Source organism: Sardina pilchardus, chromosome 15, assembly GCF_963854185.1.
Source record: "Sardina pilchardus chromosome 15, fSarPil1.1, whole genome shotgun sequence".
In the NCBI taxonomy this organism is placed as follows: Eukaryota; Metazoa; Chordata; class Actinopteri; order Clupeiformes; family Clupeidae; genus Sardina; species Sardina pilchardus.
In genome coordinates, this window is record NC_085008.1 from 18,565,238 (window position 1) to 18,590,237 (window position 25,000).

Here is a 25,000-nt window from a genome sequence, read left to right on the forward strand (position 1 = left end):
CTACTGCAGTACTTTTACAGAGATGTGTTAACTGTACTGTTCCTGTAGTACCATAATGAAACCTGTATCACCTATTTTGTTCTACAATATCTAATGATTGTACGAACAATGACGCAATGAAACTATCGGTTGCTTGTGTACGGGTGATCTATAGTTATGTTTCAGTGGTATTTCACAGTAAATTTGTTTTTTGAACCAATGATTGTGCAATTGCAAGATTTCTTTGAAGATGTGAATGTACAATCCAATGTTTTGAACATTAGAGGGCCTGTGTTACAAGTGATAACCGTTTTGAGTTTTGTGTCTAGAGTTTTGAAAAATGACATCAAGATTCTGAAAATAGTAGCAAAGTGATTGTAAAAAACTGTATGGTCTATATGACATTGTTTTGACGATAATTGATTAAACTGACTATGGTACTTAATATGTTTGTGTGAGAGCTAGAATTTGAAACATGGTCAAAACCTACTGTTGATTAATTACCATTCAAGACTGCATTCTGTACATTCGGTACATATTTGTATTGAAACGTCCTTTACCTAAATGGTTCGGTATGAAAACATGTACCTTTACACCCTTAAAACACACACGCACGCACACACGCACACACACACACACACACACACACACACACACACACACACACACACACACACACACACACACACACACACACACACAATGTAGCAGCACAATGTAGCCTAAATCATAAATACATGTATTTCATAGCATTCATCCACCTCTTCATGTTGTACATGTTGTTCTATACATGTTCTTGTACAGAGCATGTATTATCTCTAATGCATGACTGAGGCCCATAATGTCAGTGACTGAGTGCTACAGTAATGAACAGCAGCAGCAACAGCAGGAGGTGCAGGCTAGTGTTGCACTGGCCATATAGTATAACGTAAGCAGCACATGATCGGCAGCTCCATGAAGCATTCATGAAGACCTCGAGTGCAACCCTCGCGGCCATATGTTTACCGCAGTCAGGCTCTTGTGATCATAAATAAGGTGGCATTGTCATGTCACACAACACACTCATCTCTCTTGAGGGCTTGATTCAACTGTATATATGTTGGCCTATATATAGGTTGGCCTATATATAGGTTTGACACTAATGAGTATATTTACATAACGCTAACAAAGACTTGATGTACAGATACATTTATCTCAAATATGATAAGGGAAGTGAAGAGGATTAATACTGTATATGCACATCAAGGAGACAGTGTTGGCTCTTTTTCCTGGCCTTAACAATGACAACTGACATTATTCAGGATGATATACGTGTCTGCCAGTAACACTCGGATGCTGAACTTTTCACGTGGTCATAGACAATCAAAACAACACTGTGAGATCATATTGCATATTCCGAGGAAGTCATTACAGAGCATCCCAGCCCAACACAGCAAATGAACAGGCCCAGACAGGATTAGGCCAAGGACCTGCTCTACCTCAGACAGTATCCCTGCAGCTATTTTCATGTGTGCTTATATGTCTGTATTGTGTGAACTGGATTTTTCTTCATGTCAACCTCTCATGGAGTGCAGGTCAGCTCCTCCTCCTCCTCTTCCTCCTCTACTTCCCTCTCCTCTCCTCTCCCCCGCTTTTTTTTTTCTTCTCGCTGTCGTCTCCTCAGATCCTCCAGCCGGCTCCTCCTGTCGTCTCTGTGGCCCGGGGGGCGCATTGGGCTCACTTGGCTGAGCAGAGCGCTGGCCCCGGCCATCATCATCTGTGGCGCGCTGCTGTTAGCCCAGGCTCTGGTGAGCGTTAGCTTCATGTCAAGCTGCGCAGTGCGCGCGTTCAGCCAGCCACTGGCCCTCTCTGCCACCCCATGCATGTACCAAACGAGGGGGCTGTCTGCTAGAGACTACGACAGAGAGGCAGACTATGATATAACCTCAGCCCAGCAGGCTCCACAACATGTCTTTTCATGGCAAAAAAACGCATCTCTCTGTCTTGACTGTAGGAGACTGATGATGAATAATTGTTTTTAAATGGTTCTTTGGATGCGCAGGTATAGGTTCGTCTTCAAATTGAGCTCGCTGTAAGAGGTGTCTTACATAAACCAGCGTTCTAAATTGAGCTAAGGCCACTATGGACTCCTTCACTATGGCAAGAAATAAACTGCCACAACTAGTACCACGTCACATCCTGGGCACACACACAAGCATTCTTATCAAACAGACACACACACACACACACATACACACACACACATACACACACACACATACACACACACACACACACACACACACACACACACACACACACACACACACACACACACACACACACATGTGCAAAGTGTTAAACAGGCTTCATCAAGCACTAATCGATCTCAAATAAAAGAGTTCCTTACATCATCAGGTGTTCTTAGAGAATAGTTCAAGACAATATAAGAAAAAAAAGTTATAACCCCTACCCATAATACAAGCATAATTTCTCCATTTGGCGTAAATGTAAAATGCTAAATGCATCCTTATTACGACCATATCAACATTAGATAAAGACAACATCTGACAGTGCAAACTATATCATTCTGTAACTCTCACAATTTGAAAGATCTCTATGAGTTTATGAGTGTGTGTCTTAGGCCACACACACACACACACACATTCCTCCACTTCTCACTCATTTACTTCTGCATCAAAAACCACTGAAGTGACGCCCTGGGTTTGAAAAGGAATATATCATGAGCATCTGTCAGGCTGATTGAACAGAACTTACAGGGGAGACCAAGGCCCACAAATAAGAAATGCGTATATAAATAAAGTTCAGCATCATGACTGATCTGATGCAATTTGCTTTTTTGTGTGACTCTCGGAAAAAGACAGAAAAATACTTTTTCATCCCTGTGGAATAATCTAAATCACTGAAATACACACACATCAGACATCACACATATGAATGCACTGATATGTGTGTGAGTGTGTGAGTGTGTGTGTGTGTGTGTGTGTGTGTGTGTTGAGAGAGCTGCATAAAGACTGCAGAATGAGCATCGAAAAAAGAAACACAAAAAAAGAATCTAGCAGCTGGAGCACTCTCTCCCCTCTTAGTACCGACCCAGCGTCATTTATGTAAACAAGCTCCGTTTCAGCGAGCCAGTCATTTGGGCCATTACAGCCGAAGAGCCAGTCGACAAACTGTCAGAAGCGCATTACGCTCTCCTCAAAGACACTCAAGTGTGTGTGTGTGTGCGTGAGTGTGTGTGTGTGAGCCCACGTCAGGAACGGATGCCAGCCACGGCCGTGTGCCTCCAAATACGACTCATCCGCAGCGAATCTGACGACGGCGGCCGACACAGCCAGCCAGCCAGCCAGCCTGCCTGCAGGAAGTCTGTCTTTATGGCGGGGGGCTCTATTTTGGCGAGCCACCCGTCTGTGCACAATAACAGCCATCAGGTGGTGTAATTATGGCCGCACACATGGGCACGTCACACGCCAGTGCTCCAGTGAGGTATGCCACCTTCAAATGACCAGCCAGCCGGCCCGCCAGGGGCCCGCAGGACGTTATGGGCCGCGGCTTCCTTAAATAGGACCTGCTGCACATGCGAGCACAAAACGCACATCACTCACTCGCAGAGACACACAACACACACCAACACACACACACACACACATAAACACACTCATATTCACATGCACCGTAAACATTCATCACACAGACACTGAAACCCATACCTATACTACACATACACACACACACACACACACACACATGCACACACACACACACACACACATACAGTATACACACACACACACACACACACACACACACACACACACACACACACACACACATCTTCTCTGCAAAGCTATTAAATCAGTAGTGTTAATGGTGCTGTCCAGTAACCTAATTAGGTTTATGAGCCATAAGTGGTTCTATTGTATAATTCAGCTCTATTCAGAGTCATGTTACACACCAGAAAAAAAATCTGTCAAAACAAGGGGATTGAGAGAGCTCCATTATGGGTGTCCTTCTCCTTCTCCCACAGATGAAGTACAGATGGCTAACTGTCAACAGAAAATACTAGATCAAATCTAATTTAGCTGACCCCCCTTTCTTCCATTCCTCGGAACACCTGCTCTCAAAACACACTGGAATTCTGCTGGGAGGCACAACATTTATTGTAGCTTTTTTTCCCTCCTGTCTGGCACGAACGCACACACACACACACACACACACACACACACACACACACACACACACACACACACACACACACACTCACACACACTCACTCACACACACACACACACACACACACACACACACACACACACACTCCTAGCATCATTACAACAAATATGTGATGACACTCTAATCTATCACAGAGAAAGTTTGGTCCTCTCACACAGGGTCTAATGCATTGTTTTAGAGGTGTTATGAGGCCACAGTGGCAGAGTAACTGCTTTTTGGTCACACAGGCTCAGTGGTTGGCCAAATGCACTGAGTGGAATGAAGAATGTCATTGACATTAGATTCACACATACTGCAATGACTAAAGCAAGCCCCACACAATTCAGAGGCCAATTGACTTCAGGGTTTGGCAGAGCACTGAAGCAACTAAACATTAGAATAGTTGTGTGCCGCTCGTGTAACATTTACGAAAGCTTCAATGTATAGAATTCCGTTGCATGCCTTTATAGACACATGGGATGGCTATCAAGCAGAGCTCTTAGGACTGATCACGCTAAACATTATGTCTACTAATGCTACTCTTGAAAACTGTTGACTCTTTTGTGGTTGGTAGTAACACCTTTTGAGGAGACGAAAGGATCTCAGAACCAAAAGGAACAACAGGGAATTCTTTGTTCCTGTTTAAAAATCAGCTGTAATAGGATATTCATGACATACAAGAGACATTACTACAACTGCCAAGAGACACTGGCACTACACTGTTAACAAGTAGGCCTATGGGACACATCATCAGCCTTGTAGAGGACGGCAGCACTTGGGCCTCAGGGCATTGCATACAGTAGACCTGACCCAGGGAACAGAATAGTAGGCCTTTGGTGGTTTACAGACAGATACATACTGTTATCTAACACATCTACAGAGCAAGGTGCAGGTCAAGATTATTCATGATACTCAAGACCAGTGCTGAATGTTTACAGGTAAGAGCAGAAGAGAGTGCAAGACGCAAAGCTACAAGCAGATGGATGAATGAAGTGAAAATCTAAAGCACTACCAGTGTGTGACAGCATCAAAACAGAGCCACACAGTGTGCTCATGCAGTGTAGTGTAGTGTAGCTAGAATGCAGCATAATTGGATTTTTGAATTGTCATTCATGAATGTGTGACAGGGGTTATCTGTGTGACTTGTGTGTAACTAACCGGTATATCACATTAAGTGTGATTGTGATCATTTATAATCATTACATATACATTTACATTTATTAATTTAGCAGACGCTTCTATCCAAAGTGACTTACGTAATGTCAAATTACATTATCAGGGCCATTGTCAAGGAGCATCTCAGGGTTAAGTGTGTTGCGTTGCTCAAGGGCACAACTGTGGAAGACAGGAATTGAATCCACAGATTTTCAGGCTACAGTACTGCATGCTAGCCCAACAGCTCCTTAGCTACCACCACCACTCTTCTTGAAACGTACTGCTTGAGACAAGCTCAATTCATACAGTTTGTACAACAGTTTGGATTGAAAAAATAAAAAAAAAGATTCTGTTTTTTCAACAGTAAATGGTATAGTAGGTAACAGGGAAAACACCATGCAGGCCCCAAACCCTAAACTCAAGGAACCTTGAGCTCCATCTCTGTTGCTGTAAAAGATTCAGAGAAACTGCGGAGGTTTTCAGTGCCGTCGAGTGCCAAGGGAAAGTTATCAATACTGCTGAGTGTGCAGGCCGCGAGTTCTTCATCAACACTGACTCGTTTTCACAATTCTCCCCGTTACGGTGGCGCAGAATGAATGTTTCCTTCCTTCCATCCTGGCCCTGGCATGGTCCAGCAGGCCTGCTCAATTACATTCATTTTAAGCTTCATTTTGGGCTTGAGTTTGATTTTATAAAACATATACACACACAACAACAACAACAACAACAGCAACAACAACAACAGCAGCAACAAGATCAGGAAAATATATTACATCTCAATTTTCGTCACACCTCTGTGGCAGAACACAATTTGTCATCTCACAGCCGTAGACAACCAATACGCTATGGCCTTATTTTTGGAAGACATACATCTTTAACTTCCTGAACCGCCTGCGGATCATGCTTGTTATCGCCGCTGCTCATTATGCCTTTGAACATACCCCAGAATAAAGCATGCATCCCTTACAGGAATTCTGTGGGCGCAAAATAAAAAAATAAAAAAAGGGAATGAAAAGAAGAAGACAAGAATGAATTTCAAGTGGCGGCTGCAACACCCATGACTAACTCTTACCCGGAGAAAATCCACCGAGCCCCTTCAAACGAGCGTCGCTCTTATTGGCCCACTGTCTTTTCGCTCTTGCCACACACGTATGGACGTCTTGCCTCATTCCCCAACCCGCCTACCGCCACCCTACGACTCCCTCACCCACCTCACCCACCTCACCCACCTCACCCACCATCACCCCTGGAGCAGCCGTGCTCTCCCCCTGGGCCCTTTTGTGGATCTCACAGCACTGCTCTGCCAGGGCTTGGAGGTATTAGCCCTCCGGGGCGGACTTCAAATGCGTCGGCTGCCAGCCTCATGGTAAATACAGCTAAATATAACCAGGGCTAATTATGTAATTGCATATGTTAATCTTTAAGACGACGAAGGGGTGGGTGGATGGAGCAGGGTTCCTCCTTGTGTTGAATGTATGTGTGTGTGTGTGTGTGTGTGTGTGTGTGTGTGTGTGTGTGTGTGTGTGTGTGTGTGTGTGTGTGTGTCTTTTTCATTTTCGTTTTCCAATTTTTTTTACAACCACTGCAGAGGTAATTCCAGGGAGCGAGAGAGTGACTGTAGCTACTCCACCACGCTGCAGACTGCAGCTCTGCTCCAGTGCATCCCCACACTGAAACAAAGCTGGTCCTGACGGCTCTGCGCCTCATCAGGGCCATATCTGGCCCCATCGCTTCCTACAGTGCTATGCTGTGCAGAGCTGTGCTATGTTGTGCTGTGCTCTGCAGTGTTACTGTATTGTGTTGTTGAGTTGGTTTGTTGTGTCATGATCGGGTTGCTGTGCTGTGCTCTGCTGTGCTGTGCTGTGCTGTGCTGTCCTGTGTTGTGTTGTGCTGTGTTGTGTTGCGCTGTGCTGTGTTGTACTGTGTGGTGTGGTGTTATGCAGTGCTATGCTGTGCTGTGCTGCATTGTGCTGTCCCCTGCGGTGCAATATTGTATTGTGTTGGGCCTAGTGTTGGTGAGTTGGCTTGTTGTGTCATGATCGGGTTGCTGTGATGTGCTGTGCTGTGCTGTGCTGTCCAGTGTTGTATTGTGCTGTGTTGTGCTGTGTGGTGTGGTGTTATGCTGTGCTATGCTGTGCTTTTCTGTGCTTTGCTGTGCTGTGCTGTGCTGTGCTGTGTTGTGTTGTGTTGTGTTGTGTTGTGTTTTGCTGTGCTGTGCTGTGCTGTGCTGTGCTGTGCTGTGCTGTGCTGTGCTGTGCTGTATTATGTATGTTGCTGTGCTGGTTTGTTGTGTCATGAATGGGGTGCTGTGCTGTGGGATGCTGTGTTGTCGTGCTGTACTGGTTTGTTCATTATGCTGTGTTGTGCTATGCTGTGGGATGGTATATTGTGTTAAGGTATGTTCTGAGCATGGTGATGCTGTGCTTCATTGAAGGGATGCACAGATCTCTTGGCCAACATCGGTATTGGCCAATACCAGCCTTGTTTACTGATACCTGCGACTGGCAAATTTATGTGACATTTACTGATGACAGTGGATGATGTTTATCTGTTATGATGATGCATCACTTCTGCAATAGGAAAATGTTGTGCTATGAAGGCCTGAAAGACTTGAAAATTGTTCAGTTACTCGATTTTTGTGATTATTTTTCTGTCCCCTCTAGTAAAGGGTATAATTAACAACAAAATCGAAGTAAACGAACAAAGTAAACAATATTGGTTATCAGCCAAATTGTTACTTTCTACAGATTTTTTTAATTGGTGCATCCCCACTTCATTGTATTATTGCTCTGTGTGTACCTGCACAGGTAGGCTTGTGCAGTGCTGTGTTATGCTGTGGAGAGCTGCTGTGTTGCTGTGCAGGTCTTGATGTAGTGTTGTCTAGGCACTGCTGAGCTGCACTGTGCTGCGATGAGCTTGTCTGTGCCGGGCAGTGCAGGCAGGTAGGGGTTTTATCTCTCTGACCTTGTCCACCCGCCTGCCCACCCCCCACCCATCCCCTCTCTCTCTGTCTCTTTCTCTCCCACCCTCCCTTCCTCTCTCTCTCTCTCTCTCTCTCTCTCTCTCTTTCTCTCTGTCTGGAGCGCTCTCTCTCTCCCTCCCTACTCCTCCTGATAGTGAGTTTTTTCTGGACAATCTTTTGCTGAATTTGCCACATTTGAAACACACTGTGAAATTAAATCCATCCAAGAAACCAGTGTACAGTATTTTGTGTGTGTGTGTGTGTGTGTGTGTGTGTGTGTGTGTGTGTGTGTGTGTGTGTGTGTACCAGTGTGTGTACACATGAACATATGGATGGAAAAAGAGAGTCAGTCTGACAGACAGCGATTTCATTACGTAGGAATGATGATTATGACTGATCCTAGTATAGTGAGTGAGGGCTAAGGTTAAGGCTGGATAAGGTCAGCGACTGTTATGCATGTCCTCCACAGCCTGCACAGGTCATGCCTGGGTCATATCAGCACACTAAGCCCAAAAAAAGATGAACACGTGAATACACCAAGAATTAATGTCCTGCATATGCCATCAAAACACACATACTCAGATATTCAGCTGTGTTGGCATAACGGTGCCGTTTATTTGTGTACACAGTTGAGCCTCGTGCCTCTTTGTGTCTAAACCCCATCTCTCTGTTTCCTATTGCATCCCATCCCACGCTCCCTCCCTCCCACTCTTTCTTTTCCCTTTATGAATATTTAACTCGGGGCCCTGTGCACACCCCCTCCGCTGGCACGCTGCCCAGAGCTGTGCGTTGGCCTGGGCAGCAGAGATACCCTTCAACCGGCTGGGGGTGACCACCATGCATTCAGCGCACTGACGGGGAAACAACGGAGAGAGAGAGAGAGAGAGAGAGAGAGATAGCGTGCATGAGAGAGTGAGGGAGAGAGGGAAAGAAAGAGGCAGAGAGAGAGAGAGAGAGAGAGAGGGATGAGTGAAATTAGAGATAGACGTGGAGACAAAAAGCATGCATAGCACAGACCCAGTAGTGGCTCTGTAATGAAGGCAGCTCAAACATTTGCTGCCCCCCCCTTCCTCCCTCCTCCCTCTGCTGTACTCCCTCTCTCTCTTTCCATCTCTTTCGCTCTCTCCCTCTCTCTCTCCCTCTCTCTCTCTCTCTCTCTCTCTCTCTGTTTCGCTGGAGGGCTGAGCACTCGACGGCGGCGGTGCAGATAGGGATCGGCTCCTCTCTCCAGTTGTGCCGCTTTAACCGCTCCTATCTGCGCAGACACCCCTGCACCGCCTCTGCTCTGCTCTGCTCTGCTCTGGTACAGGATGCAGATCAGATACGGCCTCCCTTCCCTTCCCTTCCCTTCCCTTCCCCTGCAGGCACCCACCCAGCTACAGAACTCAGCTCACACCACTATACAGTACCATGGCAACTCTAAAGACGACCAGTAACCTGACAGCACGACCTGAGGCCCTGCAAGCCTTCTTCCAGATCCTAGGACCTGCCAGTCAACACTCAACGTGATGATGTGGGTAACATCAGAGACTTAACTAAACATCTGTTAAGACTCATGTTCAGTATGTAAAATTGTTGAACGATTGTCAAGAGATAGTTAGTTGATAATCTGAGCGACACTAGCAACACTATCCAAGCAATGTGTGGCCGATAATTAAATTTGGAGAAATATCATTTTGGAGACTGATACTACATAGGCTGCATTACTGAGTAACAACAACACGTATCTAAGAAGGAGGTAGCCTACACAGGCAGCCCGTGCCCCACACGTAACCTTTCCAGTCACATACAGCCAGCTCGCCCCTGGTGCATCTCCTAACTGGCGCATACATGAATGTGAATCAGTTGAGTGAAGACGGCATGAGCTGGAACCAAGTGTAGACTAAAAGCTTCTTCCACAACAATGTGACTAAAATTGGACCCAACAGGGGCCAACACTAATGAGCGAACCCTGGAGCTTAGACCGTGACGATCGGGCCATGAATAAAAATCGCTGCATTTTCCAACTTTTGTCCCCATTTGTTCTAGTTGGCTCGTAGAAATGACAGGTGGACAAAGCCACTGTGTTTTTTAGCCGCACCCGCCTCCCATCCTTTTTTTTCTACCCCCTCACCCCCCCCTGTTGAGTGGAACTTTGGCACAGACAAAAGCAATTAAGCAGACAACATTGCAGCTCTGTGCTGCCAATCAACACTCTGAAAGTGCTGACAAAGGCAAACGGGATCACCTGAGTGCATCTCGCTCCCAAGCGACAACAAGCGCCTGACGGTGGGAGGGGGGGGCACATCACCCCTCCAGAAGTGTAGCAGAGCCATCAGCAGGCGAAAACAGCCGAACAGGTCACCCATGACACTGACATGCTTCAGATCGTCAGATAATGTTAAATGTGATCCTCACCACTGACCTTTAGGCCTTTAACTGCTGCTTAACCTTCAGGAGAGGTCAACGCGCTGTTTTTAATAACAGTAATGTGATATAAAAGGCAGCTTCCATATGTCTCTTGACATCAAAAAGCGCAGACTAAGATGGCTTGGCCACGTATTGAGGATGCCCAATGAAAGACCACCCAAAGTTGCCTTGAGATGGACACCAATCGGGAAAAGCAAAAAGGGGCAGACCAAAGAACACCTGGCGAAGGACAGTGATGACGGAGCTGAAGGGGATGGGTCTTTCCTGGGACGAAGCACTGGCCAAAGCACGAGACAGGGTTCAGTGGCAGGGTATGATTGCAGCCTTATGCCCCAACTGGGACGAAGAGGATAAGTAAGTAATGTGATTAAAACTAGTACAAGCTACTACTGCACCTTCTTACTGGGATTATGTTAAGATGGCTGTAAATAAGAAAGAAATTACAAAGAAATGGAAATAACTGTACAACCAACTAGTAAGACGATTTGGCACCAAGTGACCATGGTAAGTTGCACAGTGATGTATATGAATCGCTTGATTTCAAATCTGGCAAATGGTGAGTGTCATGTTTCAAAGATGCGATGTTGGCCTTGCAGCCAATGCATTCATGATTCTGACCACAGATGTCTCCCCCAAAATAATTGATATAATGTAGCCTAATGTCAATAATGCAGTAACAAAATTAAAACAATGAAAGTTCTACTATTGACAAATGATTTTAGTGTATTTTGGGTGAATTTTAGATGAATCTGCAATTAAAATATTGGTTGAGTAAGTAAAGGATAAAGTTATAGGCCTATACGTAAAAAACAGCAAAGGCCCAAGAATGAATCCTTGAGGAACACCACCATGTGTGAGAGAAAGGTATGGGGGATCCCTTCTGCGGTCAAATTGTTTCCAATTTGAGAGTAAAAATATAAAAATTAACATAGAGTAACACACTGTGTGATAAACGTTAATTCATCATGTCAAAATAATCAACTTTCTGCCTATTGGTGTGTGTGTGTGTGTGTGTGTGTGTGTTGTGGGTTGGGGGGGGGGGGGGGGGGCAGAGGAATAGAGGAAAGGGAAAGAGAGAAAAATCAAGCAGGCGATAACATGATCTCTTAAACTCTTTTTAGAGACTTATATAATATTTACATAAGTCACTAAAATATGCATTTTTCACCCTTTCTGGTGGCTATCAATATGTTAGTGAAGCGGTACTAAACCTAAAACTCAAGATGATGGTGTTGATCACCCTGCAAGGATAAGATCCCTTACATACCCTGCTTTAATAACTTATACACCACAGATCACATGTCAGCCACGTAAAACATTCATGAAGTCCTATGTCCAATGCACCAAGCTTCATTAACCTAGACTTAATGGCTGATGAGACTGAAAGGACATTTCTGCAGCTGATGGGATGTGACTCACGCACGAGGGCCAAACGGGAGGGTCAGTGGCAGCTAGGGGAATGAGCGAGTCGCCCCCCAACAACAGCTGACTCCGGAACAGATGTGGTCCTGATCCGCTTCACATCTGTCCCGAAGCCAGCGACTGCCTTGGCCTGCATGCTAATGGCAGATCTGGCGACTGAAAAAGCAAGATGAGCTCTGGAGCAGTTAGACAGGCAGTCTGTGAGCTCGTTTCCACAGATGTCTTTTCGAGGAACCAACGGGGGGAAAGCTATTAGTCAAGAGGAAAACTTGCAAAATTAGGTTGGACCACTTACATAAATAAGCTATTGAGGATTTTGCATTTTTGGTATCCTTAAGACATCCAGTGAGCGTTTCTGGATGATAACATTAAATTTAGGCAGTGGCAAATTTTTTATTGGCATATTCCCAATATGGCCGCCAAAAGAGCAGGATGAAAAATAAGAATAGCATATCTCCACACCTTGTGGGTCAATTTTGATGGTTTTGCTATCAAAGCATATTATCTGGCATGCTGAGTCTATTTATGGGGTGAATGAAGAGGTTGGGGATCAAATTCATTCATTTAGTAACTAATCAGTTCATCAGGCCCTTATAGCGAGATCCTTCAAACAGCTCTGGAGACATTTGATATCATCACGCGCTAACATATTATTTGGACCAAAATTTATGTCATTGTGGTTCATTGAGATATCGGTCATTTTTTTCTCTCACGGACTGGTATTGCAGGCACATGAAATGCTCAATCAACATTATAGGGCCTATCTTCACCCGGCACATCATGGCGCCAAGCCTGAAGTCTTGTTCCTATCTTACACTGTTCAAGTAAGTTGTCAAATGAACAATGCGTTCCCACAGGCTTGTCAATGAAAAAATAGGTATGATCAGGCGCATCAACAGAAATAGTTATTTTCAGGTTGTTGTTTGAGCGAAAGTTGCATCGTACCACGATGGTTTCGTAATGACTAAGCTAACTGATGTAGAAATGGACCCCTGGAGTGCTGTGCTTCTCATGCAGGCTCACCAATCAGAAGCTGCACAATTTCAAGAGACATTTGGAATCAAAGTCAAAAAAAATTTTGACATTCAAAAATCATATCACTATTTGTGTTCCTGATGTCTCTGAAAAAGCAGCCATTTTGGCAATATGCCCCCAAAAAATGGCACTGCCTAAATGTAATGTTATCACCCAGGAATGTTGACTAGATGTCCTAAGGATACATACAGTACAATTCCACAACCTCAGTAACTTATTTTTTTAAGGGGTTCAGCTGGATTTCCTCCTGACTATGGAGAGTAGAAAAGCATCTGATTAGCTGCATTAATGTACGGCGCAGCGCAGCACAGCACAGCACAGGGGGAGAGAGAAGAGACACACACACAGAGGAGGTGGATCTCCCAGGGGGAGATAATGATGCTACGACACTTTTTAGCTGTTAGACTCAAACAGTCTCAGACAAATGGTGGAGACTGGAGAGGCACTGGCCACAGTCACAGTCTAGAGCAGCATATAAAAAGACACACACAAACACATACAAGCATACAAACATACCTAAATGTTATAAAGTGTACAGAGTGCCACACTCCTGTTCTGCACCATAAGGAAAACTAAACCTGACTGTCTGTCTTCAGACCGAACGAGAAAAAAAAAAAAAACAATGCCAGAGGCAGTACAGTAGTCTCCAAGATAATGGTCCTCTACAGAATACACAAGATTCCACTTTAAAACATCTTCACCTCTTTAAATCATTTACAGTCCTTTGACCTTACGACATTCAGGTGTAGTGAGATCTACAACAGAACATGCATCTGGGAATCTACCGCTAAACCACTCCTATTCACACAATCATTATCATCATTACGGCATTAAAAAGCTATTGTTCTCTAACCATTTTATGGTGTTTAGGCTAAATGCAGAGGAGAATATGATGCTGACGTGTTCAGGACTGAAGATGTGCATTTCAGATGACAAAAAAATGACCAAGAGAGTAGAGAATGTCAACAGAGTGAGTGAGGACTCTCAGCATGAAAGAGGCAGAGATGGAGATGAATAGGACTGTGTTTTGAAAGAAAAGATTTGAAACATGATCCTTCCGAACACTATTTTAATTAGTATGTGTCAGTGTGTGATTATGTATCGTCTTATCACATAACATACATCCCAGAGAATGGGAAATCAATTCAGCTGTAAAGCAGCGTCCTGTACTGAAAAGGATCGAATAATAGCATGCCAGACTCTGAGAATCAATCATTCATTATTTGATCAGTAATATTTTAAATGTCATCTGAGTCCACAGGCTGGCTACTAGGATAACAAAATAAGTTTCCTTCACAGTTCAGTAAATAGCACTGAGGCAATTTTTTTCCAGATCAAATGAACAGCGTGTCTCAATTTGCTCATTAGACAACAAACATTTCTTCTGGGGAGCCAATGTTTGGTCAAAGAGAAAGAGGCGACATCATAACATCTCAGTATATCTTATCACATTATTCAGTGATATAAGAATATAAAGAATATGGGCATAGCAACAATTTCCATAATGCATAAATAACACTTCCCCTTCTTGCATAGTCCATCGGTTAAGATGACTTACACTGTTTTGTTATTCTCTCTAACTCAACCTAGCCATCCTTACGCATGCCCCTGGATCTTGTGGATATTTATGGTCATTAAGGAGGGCACTTTACTATTTAGAGAAGAACAAGCGCCAAAGAGGACATCTCGGCTGAGGAGATCAAACACAGGAGAGGAACTAAGGAGATCAAGTGAAAGAGAAGTTTACTTGCATGTCAGCATTGTATACTGTCTCATGTATCTGTATTACAATGGTATTACACATTTGTTTTAGCTACAATACCGGGGTTTCCCCCCTAAATATCCAAATTAAAAACACTCCCTCAGTTCAGTGTGCCTTCTAGGGAGCCTCACTTTCTGGGGTAGACTACATACATTGTTTAACTCTTTTTGCTGACACCTGATTCCTATTGTCCCACGGCCAACTCATCTACCCATGGCCGACTGAAAACATTTCTGAGGAAAACGATGCCACCTGGGCAGAGATAAGGGGCATATTTCAGACAGGTGCAAAGCTGCATCGTTCTCGGTGGCCGTGAGATTTTTGAGTCATGCGATTATCATCTCCTGTGCTGGTGATACAAGCCACGATGGCACAAAAGTTTCAAGGCAGGCCACACACGCACACACACACACGTGCATGCACACACACTTTTGTTGACATCGTCTTTAGAGACGTAACCATAATGTCTGTCTGCAAATAGTCCACTGAACAATTCTTCTGGTTGACTGGAGAAAGGAATTAAGGTTAAGGTAGAGTAAGAAATGGGTCCTTTTAAGCCTCACCCAAGTTAAATTCTCACAATGAGCTTAGTTACGTACAGGGTCCTAGAGTAATCGTCTGACTGGTTGCCTTGCCCTATATGCATATTTGACCATGCGGTGACCTGATTCTGGAGCACAGACTTGATGTTCAGGGTTGGGAGCTTGAAGACAGTTACTGGGCTGACACCAAACACTGCCACAGGCCATAAGGCTAAGGCAGCGTTATCGAACGGATTAAAGGAAAAGCTAACAGTCAGCATCCCCTTAACTTTCACTAGTACATGGTGAACTCTCTCTCTTTCTCTCTCTCTCACTCTCTCTCTCTCTCTGTGTGTGTGTGTGTGTGTGTGTGTGTTTGTCTATGTGTGTGTGTGTGTGTGTGTGTGTGTGTGTGTGTGTGTGTGTGTGTGTGTGTGTGAGAGAGAGAGAGAGAACGAGAGAGACAGAGGGGGGAGGGAGGTGCATTATGACTCACAAATGTTCAAATGTGAGAGTCATGAATCATGCAAATTGGCACTGTACTGGCCACTCACTCTATTTCCTAAAGTACTACCAAAAACACATTAATGTTCACACACACACACACACACACACACACACACACACACACACACACACACACACACACACACACATGTTTAAACACACAGAGACACACTAACATATAGGCGTTTGGGTGAGGAGTGGTCGGTGCATGCACTCTGTTTCCTAAAGTACTACCAAAACCACATTAATGTTCACACACACACACACACACACACACACACACACACACACACACACACACACACACACACGTTTAAACAAACAGAGACACTAACATAGGGTACACAGGCACACACACACACACACACACACACACACACACGCATAGAGTGAATCTATACATTCTGCTCCTGAAGCTATGTTGAGGATAAACTGTCTTTTTCTCCCTCTCACACACAAGCGCACACCCACTGCAACACTATTTCAGCCACAATGTTGCAGTGCTGTAGGACCTAAGAGGTGGCATTACATAACAGCACAGAAATTCATTCTCTTTTTTTAATACCACTTAAAAAAGCCCTGCGTAATTAGCCATCTGGTCTCAGTGGACACATGATGAGGCACCTAAATGTAGGGGACTTTGATTAAGAAAGGAACTACTGAGAACGAAGTTCTTTGGGTTAAAACCCCATGCTGGACTTTTTTTTCTCTGGCATCTCGCGACAGTTCTTTACAAAGTAGCCTACTTCTGATATGCAAACAGCTGTAGTTATTTTTTCTGACTGTACTAAGAACTAGAGCTGGGGCCTCCTGCATTAAACACAGTAAACACTGCGCGCAGAGTAAAAACTATACTGAATGCATAGTTCAACCAATCACAGCTCTTTTTCAGTCACTGCACCAGTTCATTTAGTTCTTTGTGCCTATATCATAGACATAGTCTATCAGAAAATGGCCAAACTACTATGGAGGTAAATAACACATGGTAGTGCTTCTTGATGTGGTTATAAAAATGTGTGCTGAAAATCTGATGGAAGTAAAGAAAGAATGGTTTGGAATTAGTCCAAATTACTTTATCTAGTACTTGGCAATACAGTGCTATGGGGATATGGGCTTTGTTATGTTTGGGTCTCTTTTACCATTATGTTTGTACATAAATTATAACAAATCCACTGATTTAATTTAATTTGTATTCATGCAGTGTTACGAGGTTGTCCTTAGTCAAACATGAGTCATGTTTGTTGTTGATGCCTAAAGAGCAAAACTGCTTCTAAACCAGAGTGGCTTGCACTTCTAACCAGCAATCTACCAGCCGGGGCCAATTAAATGGAACTATATTGGCTGAAGGAAGAGCTTCATGTATAAGGATAGTTCCTGATGTTCAAATAGGATATTTGTGTTATCTCAATTTCCATCTCACTTAAAATTGCACTGCAGTTCTCTCTGTTCTGTGTTGGCCTATGGAATAATTATGGACTAGCTAAACACGGGTCATTTTTGGGAATCTGAAAAATAAAGATTTTCAAAGTTTAAGTTGTGGGATGAAAAGGAAAAGCGCACCTTACCTTGAAACTTGAATCCCTCGATCTGGATCCAGAGACAGAGGTCCTCTGTGTCGCAGTCGCAGCGCCAGGGGTTCCCGCTCAGGCCAAGGGAGCGGAGGGCAGGCAATGCGATAAGCGAACTAATGTTCAGTGCGGTCAGGTTGTTGCGGCTGACATCCAGCACTTGCAAAGCAGAGTTTTCAGCGAAAGCATCCGGATGGATCTCTGAGAGTCCTGGGTTGTCCGTCATTCTGAGCATGACGAGACTGGCCAAAGGCCCGAACGTCCGGTCCTCGATCTGAGTCAAAGTGTTGAAGGACAGGTCCAGATAGGCAAGTTTGCGCAGGTTGCCAAACGTAGATTCCGATATCTCGGTGAGGGAGTTGTTGCTGCAGTCCAGGTACACGAGGTCGGACAGGTAGTTGAGCTGCAGAGCCGGGAGGTCCCCGATTTTGTTATTGGAGATAATAAGTTGTCGGGTAGCGAGCGGGAGATCTGAGGGGAACTGCGTTAGTTCCTGCCCGGCGCACTGGACCACAAGCTGGTCGTCGCACACGCAGCGGTCAGGGCACCCGGCGGTCAGGGCCGGGGACGGTGCTACCCCCATTACGAATATCAGTAGGAATATGAGCCGCAATGACTGCACGCTGGGGTCGGGCAGAAGACGCATGATATCGTCGCCGACTTCATTAACTCCGGGTGGACAGCACTCCGAAACGCTCCCGCATTCTTCATTGATGTGTTCTGCTTGTAGATTCAAAGAGGGAGCAGTTGTTCTTGCTTGTGATGTCAGTTTTAATACTGTAGATCACCGTGTTTATAATGAGGCGGCTTAGAAGCCTATCCGTCAGAGGTACACGCGCAAGTCGTCCGTTAATTCCGAAGGTGACCGAGAGGCATTTCAGACAGCGCAACGAAATCAACGTGGTCGCATTCCTGCGTTGTTATTAGATCCCACCGGACATGTCCACTGTTTGCTCTTATTGCAAAGGAATTTTAGACCCGGTGAATTAGTTTTCTCCAGCGACGCCGGTTGTTTCTGAACTGCCAACGGGTGGTATCCAATTCCTTTCCGTGACAGCTCCGGTTAGGTCCTGGAATGAAGAGAAAAAACCTCTCTTAGAAATAGGTCTTCCCATTCCACAACAGAAAATCGAACGGGAATGCGTGCATCTTTATTTATAATGGTGTCTTCTGCTCGTTGTGCTGCCTACTCTCTTTCTGCAGCTGTGTGACTGAACGAGAGAGAGAGAGAGAGAGAGAGAGAGAGAGAGAGAGAGAGAGAGAGAGAGAGAGAGAGAGAGGTGTTGCACATTGTGTGTGTGTGTGTGTGTGTGTGTGTGCATGCCTCTGTGTGTGCGCTCGCGCGTCCGTCTAGGCTGTGTGACTGTGTGACTTTGTGACTTTGTGTGTGTGTGTGTGCGTGCTAAAATCGCGGGGTCTGTTGCATGCATGATCGTGTTTACCTGCCGATGCGTAGTCAAAGAGTATATGAGATCCTGCAAACCATGCGGACTCATAAGTTGAATCGATGTGCTTCATTGTGACGTCACTGTGCAATGTCTATTTATTTCACTTCCAAGACAACAAATGCGCATTCCTGAAGTTAGAACTTGTGTCGCTGACAAATACTACAGTCCACAGAACATCTTGAGAAGAGAGAGCACATTTACCCCTTGTGTTGGGTAATATTAACAACAAAAGGGCAGACATTTTCAGGCACTTTTGTTGGCCCGTGTGTCTCTTTGTGCGTCACAGGGGAAAAAAAAACGTCTGTCATTTATAACGAGGAATAATAATCCATCCGCGGCGCTGCAGTCTGTGGGCCAGGGATTTAGAGAGGCTTATCAGCAACTCTCACACTCCGCTTCATTCACTGACATGTGTGTCCGTCTGTCTCCACTCCGCTGTTCTAGAATGTGCAGCGAGAGTGCGTACAGTGAATTTGCATCTTTAGCAACTGACGCGTACTATCCCCATGGCATACTGTACGCGAGGCGAGCGTGCGCGCGCGCGCCAGAGATCAGGCCAGGGCCCATGGTTAACACAGGTGCAAAAGTAACATGACACTGCTACAGCGTGCTCTAGTTCCATTGTTATTTTGAGTCATTTTTATGTGCATCGACCGCAAGGACATATTTCATCTGATGAAATGTCAGGCGTTTAGCCTTTGATACTTTAATGCACTCATGTTCACATTTCCATTGCCACAGACACATGGGAAATCATTGTGAATGTGTTACAAATGAAAAAGCATTGTTGTTTATATTTGCCTCATTAAGTTAACACACAGTGAGGCTGCCTAACTGCTCATGTGTTCATGAAGTCAGCAATTCATGGTTATAACTGACTGCTAAAACAGGTAAGAAACTGCTGGCAACAAACGTAAGCGCACAAAAAAGCTACATGTCTTCACTCCTGAAGGCCTAACTCAAACAATTGTGTACAGGGGTGCAGGGAGCTTGTTTTTACACAATCAGTTGAGTATTAAAGCCATTCAAATTAGACATGACACATCACCACAGCTGAAAACATAACACAGGTTGTGCTGCAGAGTAATAATCGCTCTGCGGCAGCATTACGGTGTTCACCCATGAAAAGTGTATCCCTGCGTCACCCTCTGTCAGCACTGATCACATGGTGACCTCCATCATTGCAGGAAGTGCCTGCAGCAAAGATATTTTCTGCATGTTTAATGAAATAGACTGCCATTACTCATACTTTGCCCCATATGGTTGCAGGCAAGAGGAATATTGAGAGAGGCAATAGCAAAGAAAAGCAAGGTTCACTCCTCGCACATGTATTTGTATGTAGATGTTGGCGCTTGCTTTGGCCCAGTAGAGCATGCTCTGATGAATGCCAGTATAAACAGGGGCCGATTGGACTCATTAGTGTAACTTTCCTCCCTGGATGGGCCCCAGGCTCTCAGCTTGCAGACTGGAGGGGTGTCAGGTGAGGGTGTGGAGTGAGACTTCATTACTAGTTAATGGCAGTGTCGTCTGTCATACACACGGCCTGGCACGAGGCATCACACTCAGCCAACCGGCCCAGGCCAATAGAGAAGCATTTGACTCTCTCTGTGTGTGTGTGTGTGTGTGTGTGTGTGTGTGTGTGTGTGTGTCTGTGTCTGTCTGTCTGTCTGTCTCTCTCTCACTCGCTCTGTTCCCATCACCCTTCTCACATTTAGCCGTAATCTCATTTGCCTTTAATGTGACACAGAGGGGTGTAAATGCACTAATCCCATCTACCTACACTGTTAGACATTTCAGCAATTTCTACAGTATATTACTGCAAAGCACACAGTAATATACTGTGAACAACATAAACAGTAAATTACTGTATTTAGAACAACATTCTGGTGATCGGAGCCGTGCATTTTTGAAATATGCGGTAGGTTACCAGGTTTTTGAAAAGTGCGGTAGCGTACTGTAGGTTTTTTTTTTTTTTTTTTTTTTAAACCGCCGTTATCTCTCCAGTCGAGTGAGTCGACGTCTACATCTATCACCAGTCGGTGGAGGTCGATGCAGAGGAAGAAGACGACAACTATCAACTATTTTCTCCTGAAGTTGGAAAGGTAAACCACATTTAATGGACCAAATCTTGTCGTGTTGAACACCTAAACATAGATTTTTTTAATACTAGCTAGCAGCTATATGTTGTGTCTGCTTGTACAGTAGGCTAAACTATCGAGTCAGACGTCTCCCTAGTTTAGCTATTATGGATTCTGGACAAAAAATATCCCCGTGTTGTTAATTCCTCTTCAGTGACACGCCCATTCATATTTAATTGGAAGTAAGTCGACGTTGTCTATTTATTTTACAGTCTGGTTTAGTTCCAGTGTTACTGCTATCTAGCAGCTATATTAGCCTAGCTATCTGGTGTTAGCTGCACAGGCTGCATCGCTAGCCTTGTTAGCCTGCACAATGTTTTGCTGTAAGCTTTGTCCCCACCAAACCGCGAGTTTGAAAAACGTCTAGATGCTTATCAAAATGCATACAAGTTTGGCGAATTTCAGATTTCAGTGTGGCATACAGGAGTGTCCAGGTAATTTCAGGACATCGGCGTCGCCTTCACCACTAATCTCGACGTCACGCAGTGGCAATGTCCGGTGTAATGTTCGAAGATGTGATTTCGTGTCCGAAAATATCTGTGTGCGCTCCGCTCATCCTTTACTACTTTCAAAACCATCAGGACAGCAGCAAGATTCGTAGCCTACTACGGGAGATGGAGACCACAAGAAGTAATCAGTTGGCGATTGGAGTTATGCTTCTAATGATGAACTACTTTAAGGAAAATAAGTTCATCTTGATGCTAGCAGATGTAAGTAGAAACACAATCAGAATTATACGTTTTACATAGTAGTTACAATGTTGTTATGTTGTAGCACTGTACTTATATTTTTAAGGTATGTGCGACAGCAAAATTCAGTCGAGAATGATCTGGATCCTCCAGTGACCCCCGATTGATCATGATAGGTAAGTGAGTGTTAAGATATCTAGCCTATGTTTTCTGAGTTTTTACAGCTACTAATGTAACAGGCCGGCCAATCTGGTGTTTGACATGATGAATAGATGACGATCAGAATTGTCACTAGTTGGCAGTCTCGCCAGGCCTCGGTAGGTCTGGGTCACTAACAGCACATATTTCATAAAATACTCTCTCTCTATTTTTTTTTGTAAAAAAAACAGGGATTTTGATGAAAGATTGAGTTAAGTAAGATAGGCATAAATAGTACACAACTAGGAAACTAATAGGATTGAAAACAAGGTTTTTATATGAAAATAAAGTATTCAAGGATCAGTTGTTTGATGTGTTCAATTTGTTACGTTTTTTTTTTCATCTTCTGAGTATTTTGTACATATATGTAGGTATCATTTTATTCAGCAAAATGTTGAAACTCACCAGCTTTTGACTGGCTCCTAAAAAAATGCCTAGAGCCTCCCCTTAAAAGGCCTACTTACTAGACTGCATACTGCAGATCAGATAATGTTCTAAATACTGCTTATTATTCCATCTTTCAGGGAATACTTTACTAGAATCATTCAAATGGATGGTTACAATTGAGGGGAAGGTAGCCATTCAGTTGGAAGAGAACCTCAACTTTGTTGATGCACTGTCGGCATACTTCGCCAGCTACTATGTCTTCAACTTAGAATATGAGGAGCCAGCATGTGCAACTCTGGAGTTGATACAGAGGTAAGGAAACATGTCTTGTTAAAAATTAAGTACAGTATGATTGTCATTATCAATGATTGTACGAAAGTCAACTTTTGAGGTTGATAAAACTTTTCCATTACATTTCTTCTAACACCTATTTTCACATTTAATGTTCTATGTTCTGTGACTGCTTTGCTTAGATTCTTCTTATTCTTCGCAAGACTGGACAGACAGTGAAACGAAAGGCAGAAACCATCAACAGCCGAGTGGTGTCATTCATCTCAAAGCTTACCGAGTTTGAGGGGATGAACAGCGACTAGGTAAGAAATCAGAAACATGCATGGACACAATAACATGTAATTAAAATTCAAATATTGCACCTTTGAGATTCTAAGGAACAGAACCTTGTTTGTGTTCTCTTGTCTTAGTATCCATGGATTCTCCACGCTGCCTGACTTGTCTCTATTGTTGCTGCTTGTAAGTTTGATCGTGTGTGTGTGTGTGTGTGTGTGTGAAAATCTTGACTTTTTTTTAACTATTGAAATGCAAAAAAATGATTGTCTTGAAATGCAAAAAGAAAATGTATTTGGGCCAAAATCTTTTGAAAATTGAAAAAATAACAAATACCAAATAAAACATAAACAGATAAGAAACTAAGTATATACTGATGTACATGTTTTTCCTGTAGTACCTTTGCTCTTGTGTTTAAATGTCGCTTGAATATGTTTAAATGAAAATGTAAATGATATTTGTGTCACAGTTTCTTATGAAATTATTTAATAAAAATATGAAAATGTTCAAAATTGGTGTGTGAATGGCTATATCTGTGTTATATATAAATATAGATAAGAACTGAGAACTGCACAGTACTGCAGGACTAGACCTGTAGCTGAATACCTACAGTAATGAACTGTATACAGAAATACAGTAGTGACTAGTGATACTGTATATTTGGATTACAGTAGCTGTCAACCTACAGTAATATACTGTATACTGAAATACAGTAGTGCTACTGTATATATGGATTACAGTAGCTTACTGGCAACCGTGCTGCCAGTAAACTACTGTAAAAACCCTTGAAAATGTCTAACAGTGTAAGTTAGTAATAAGCATGGTGATCCATTGCATGTCAGAGTTTATCGGTCCAGTACGATTGATTATGTAACTACAATGTGGAAGACTTATGTATTTAGGGGGGGGGGGGGGGGGGGCAAGAATCAAGACTCTTCCTGGCATAGTGGTCATGTACGTATTAGTCTTTGTGATTGTCATCCAATCTAGTTTCTCTACCCAGTCATTTGCAAATGATAGTGCACTGGAATGAGAAAATAAGATGGGAAGCAGGAGCATTTTGAGTATGGAGCAGAGAGAAGTGTTGGTGTGTTGGTGTGTGTGTGTGTGTGTGTGTGTGTGTGTGTGTGTGTGTGTGTGTGTGTGTGTGTTCGTGTATGAGCATGTTTCAGCTTGAGGTCAGAGTGACCTCTGTATTCAAGCAACACAAGGTATTACATGAATAAGTATGCTTGCAAGATGAAAGTCTATCAAAGTCTTTGTGCAATACCGTAGCCTATACTATACTTTTTGCATGTAATCAAGAGAACAAAGTCAGTGATGGTCTTTTTATACTCCAGGCCAGACAAAACAAGATCTTCATTCTCTGATGTTGCCTCTCTGTCTCGCACTCTCTATTACTGAAAATGACTTTTATTTACAAACGTTTAAAAAGGACATTTTCCATAACAATATTTCCATAAGAAAGTTGTAATGGCCCTGGCATCAGTAGTAATGCCCTGGTCATGAAGCTCAGTGGCAATGACGCTGCACATTCTAACCGGAATTGGATTTATGTCACACATTTAAATCAGTGAGGCTGCGGCCCATTCTTCTGTGTTTGTCACTGGGGGACAGCGCTATCAGGTGAGATGTATGGCCAACAAGCCTGCCGATTCGATGCAGAAATAATCTTCAGTCATGACAGCTAATTCCTCTTGGTGCTCCGCATAGCTGGACTTTCATCACTTTGAATAGATCAGGCCTAACAAAGAAAGCCATGCTGGGCCCCTCTCTCTCTCTCTCTCTCTCTCTCTCTCTCTCGCTGTTTCTCCTATTTTTTCTCTCTGTCTTTCTTTCTCTCTCGCTTTCTTCCCTCTCTTTTGACTGCGATCTGAGGGGATGCTGATGCCTAAATCCCAGTCTGGGGAGGAGCTGGGCCTTGTTGTGTTGATTTCTGCTGCATCAGTGTGGCGTGATAATTGGGACTCCCTGCTGGTGGGTGACATACTCATCACTCCCACCCCCTCAGCTCAGCTCAGATCAGCACAGGCCAGCCCCGGGA

At 43.9% G+C, this 25,000-nt stretch overlaps 1 protein-coding gene across 1 annotated transcript in view; it reads right to left on the minus strand.

Annotated features, from left to right (window-relative positions):
• The window catches only part of LOC134102455 (leucine-rich repeat-containing protein 52-like), a 22,848-nt gene extending 4,207 nt beyond the window's left edge, over window positions 1-18,641 (minus strand). Inside the window, exon 1 of the mRNA XM_062556552.1 lies at window positions 17,530-18,641. Coding sequence (XP_062412536.1) covers window positions 17,530-18,178 — 649 coding nt within the window. The 5' untranslated portion in view covers window positions 18,179-18,641. The remainder of the gene's footprint in view (window positions 1-17,529) is intronic.
• Window positions 18,642-25,000: the final 6,359 nt, after the last annotated feature.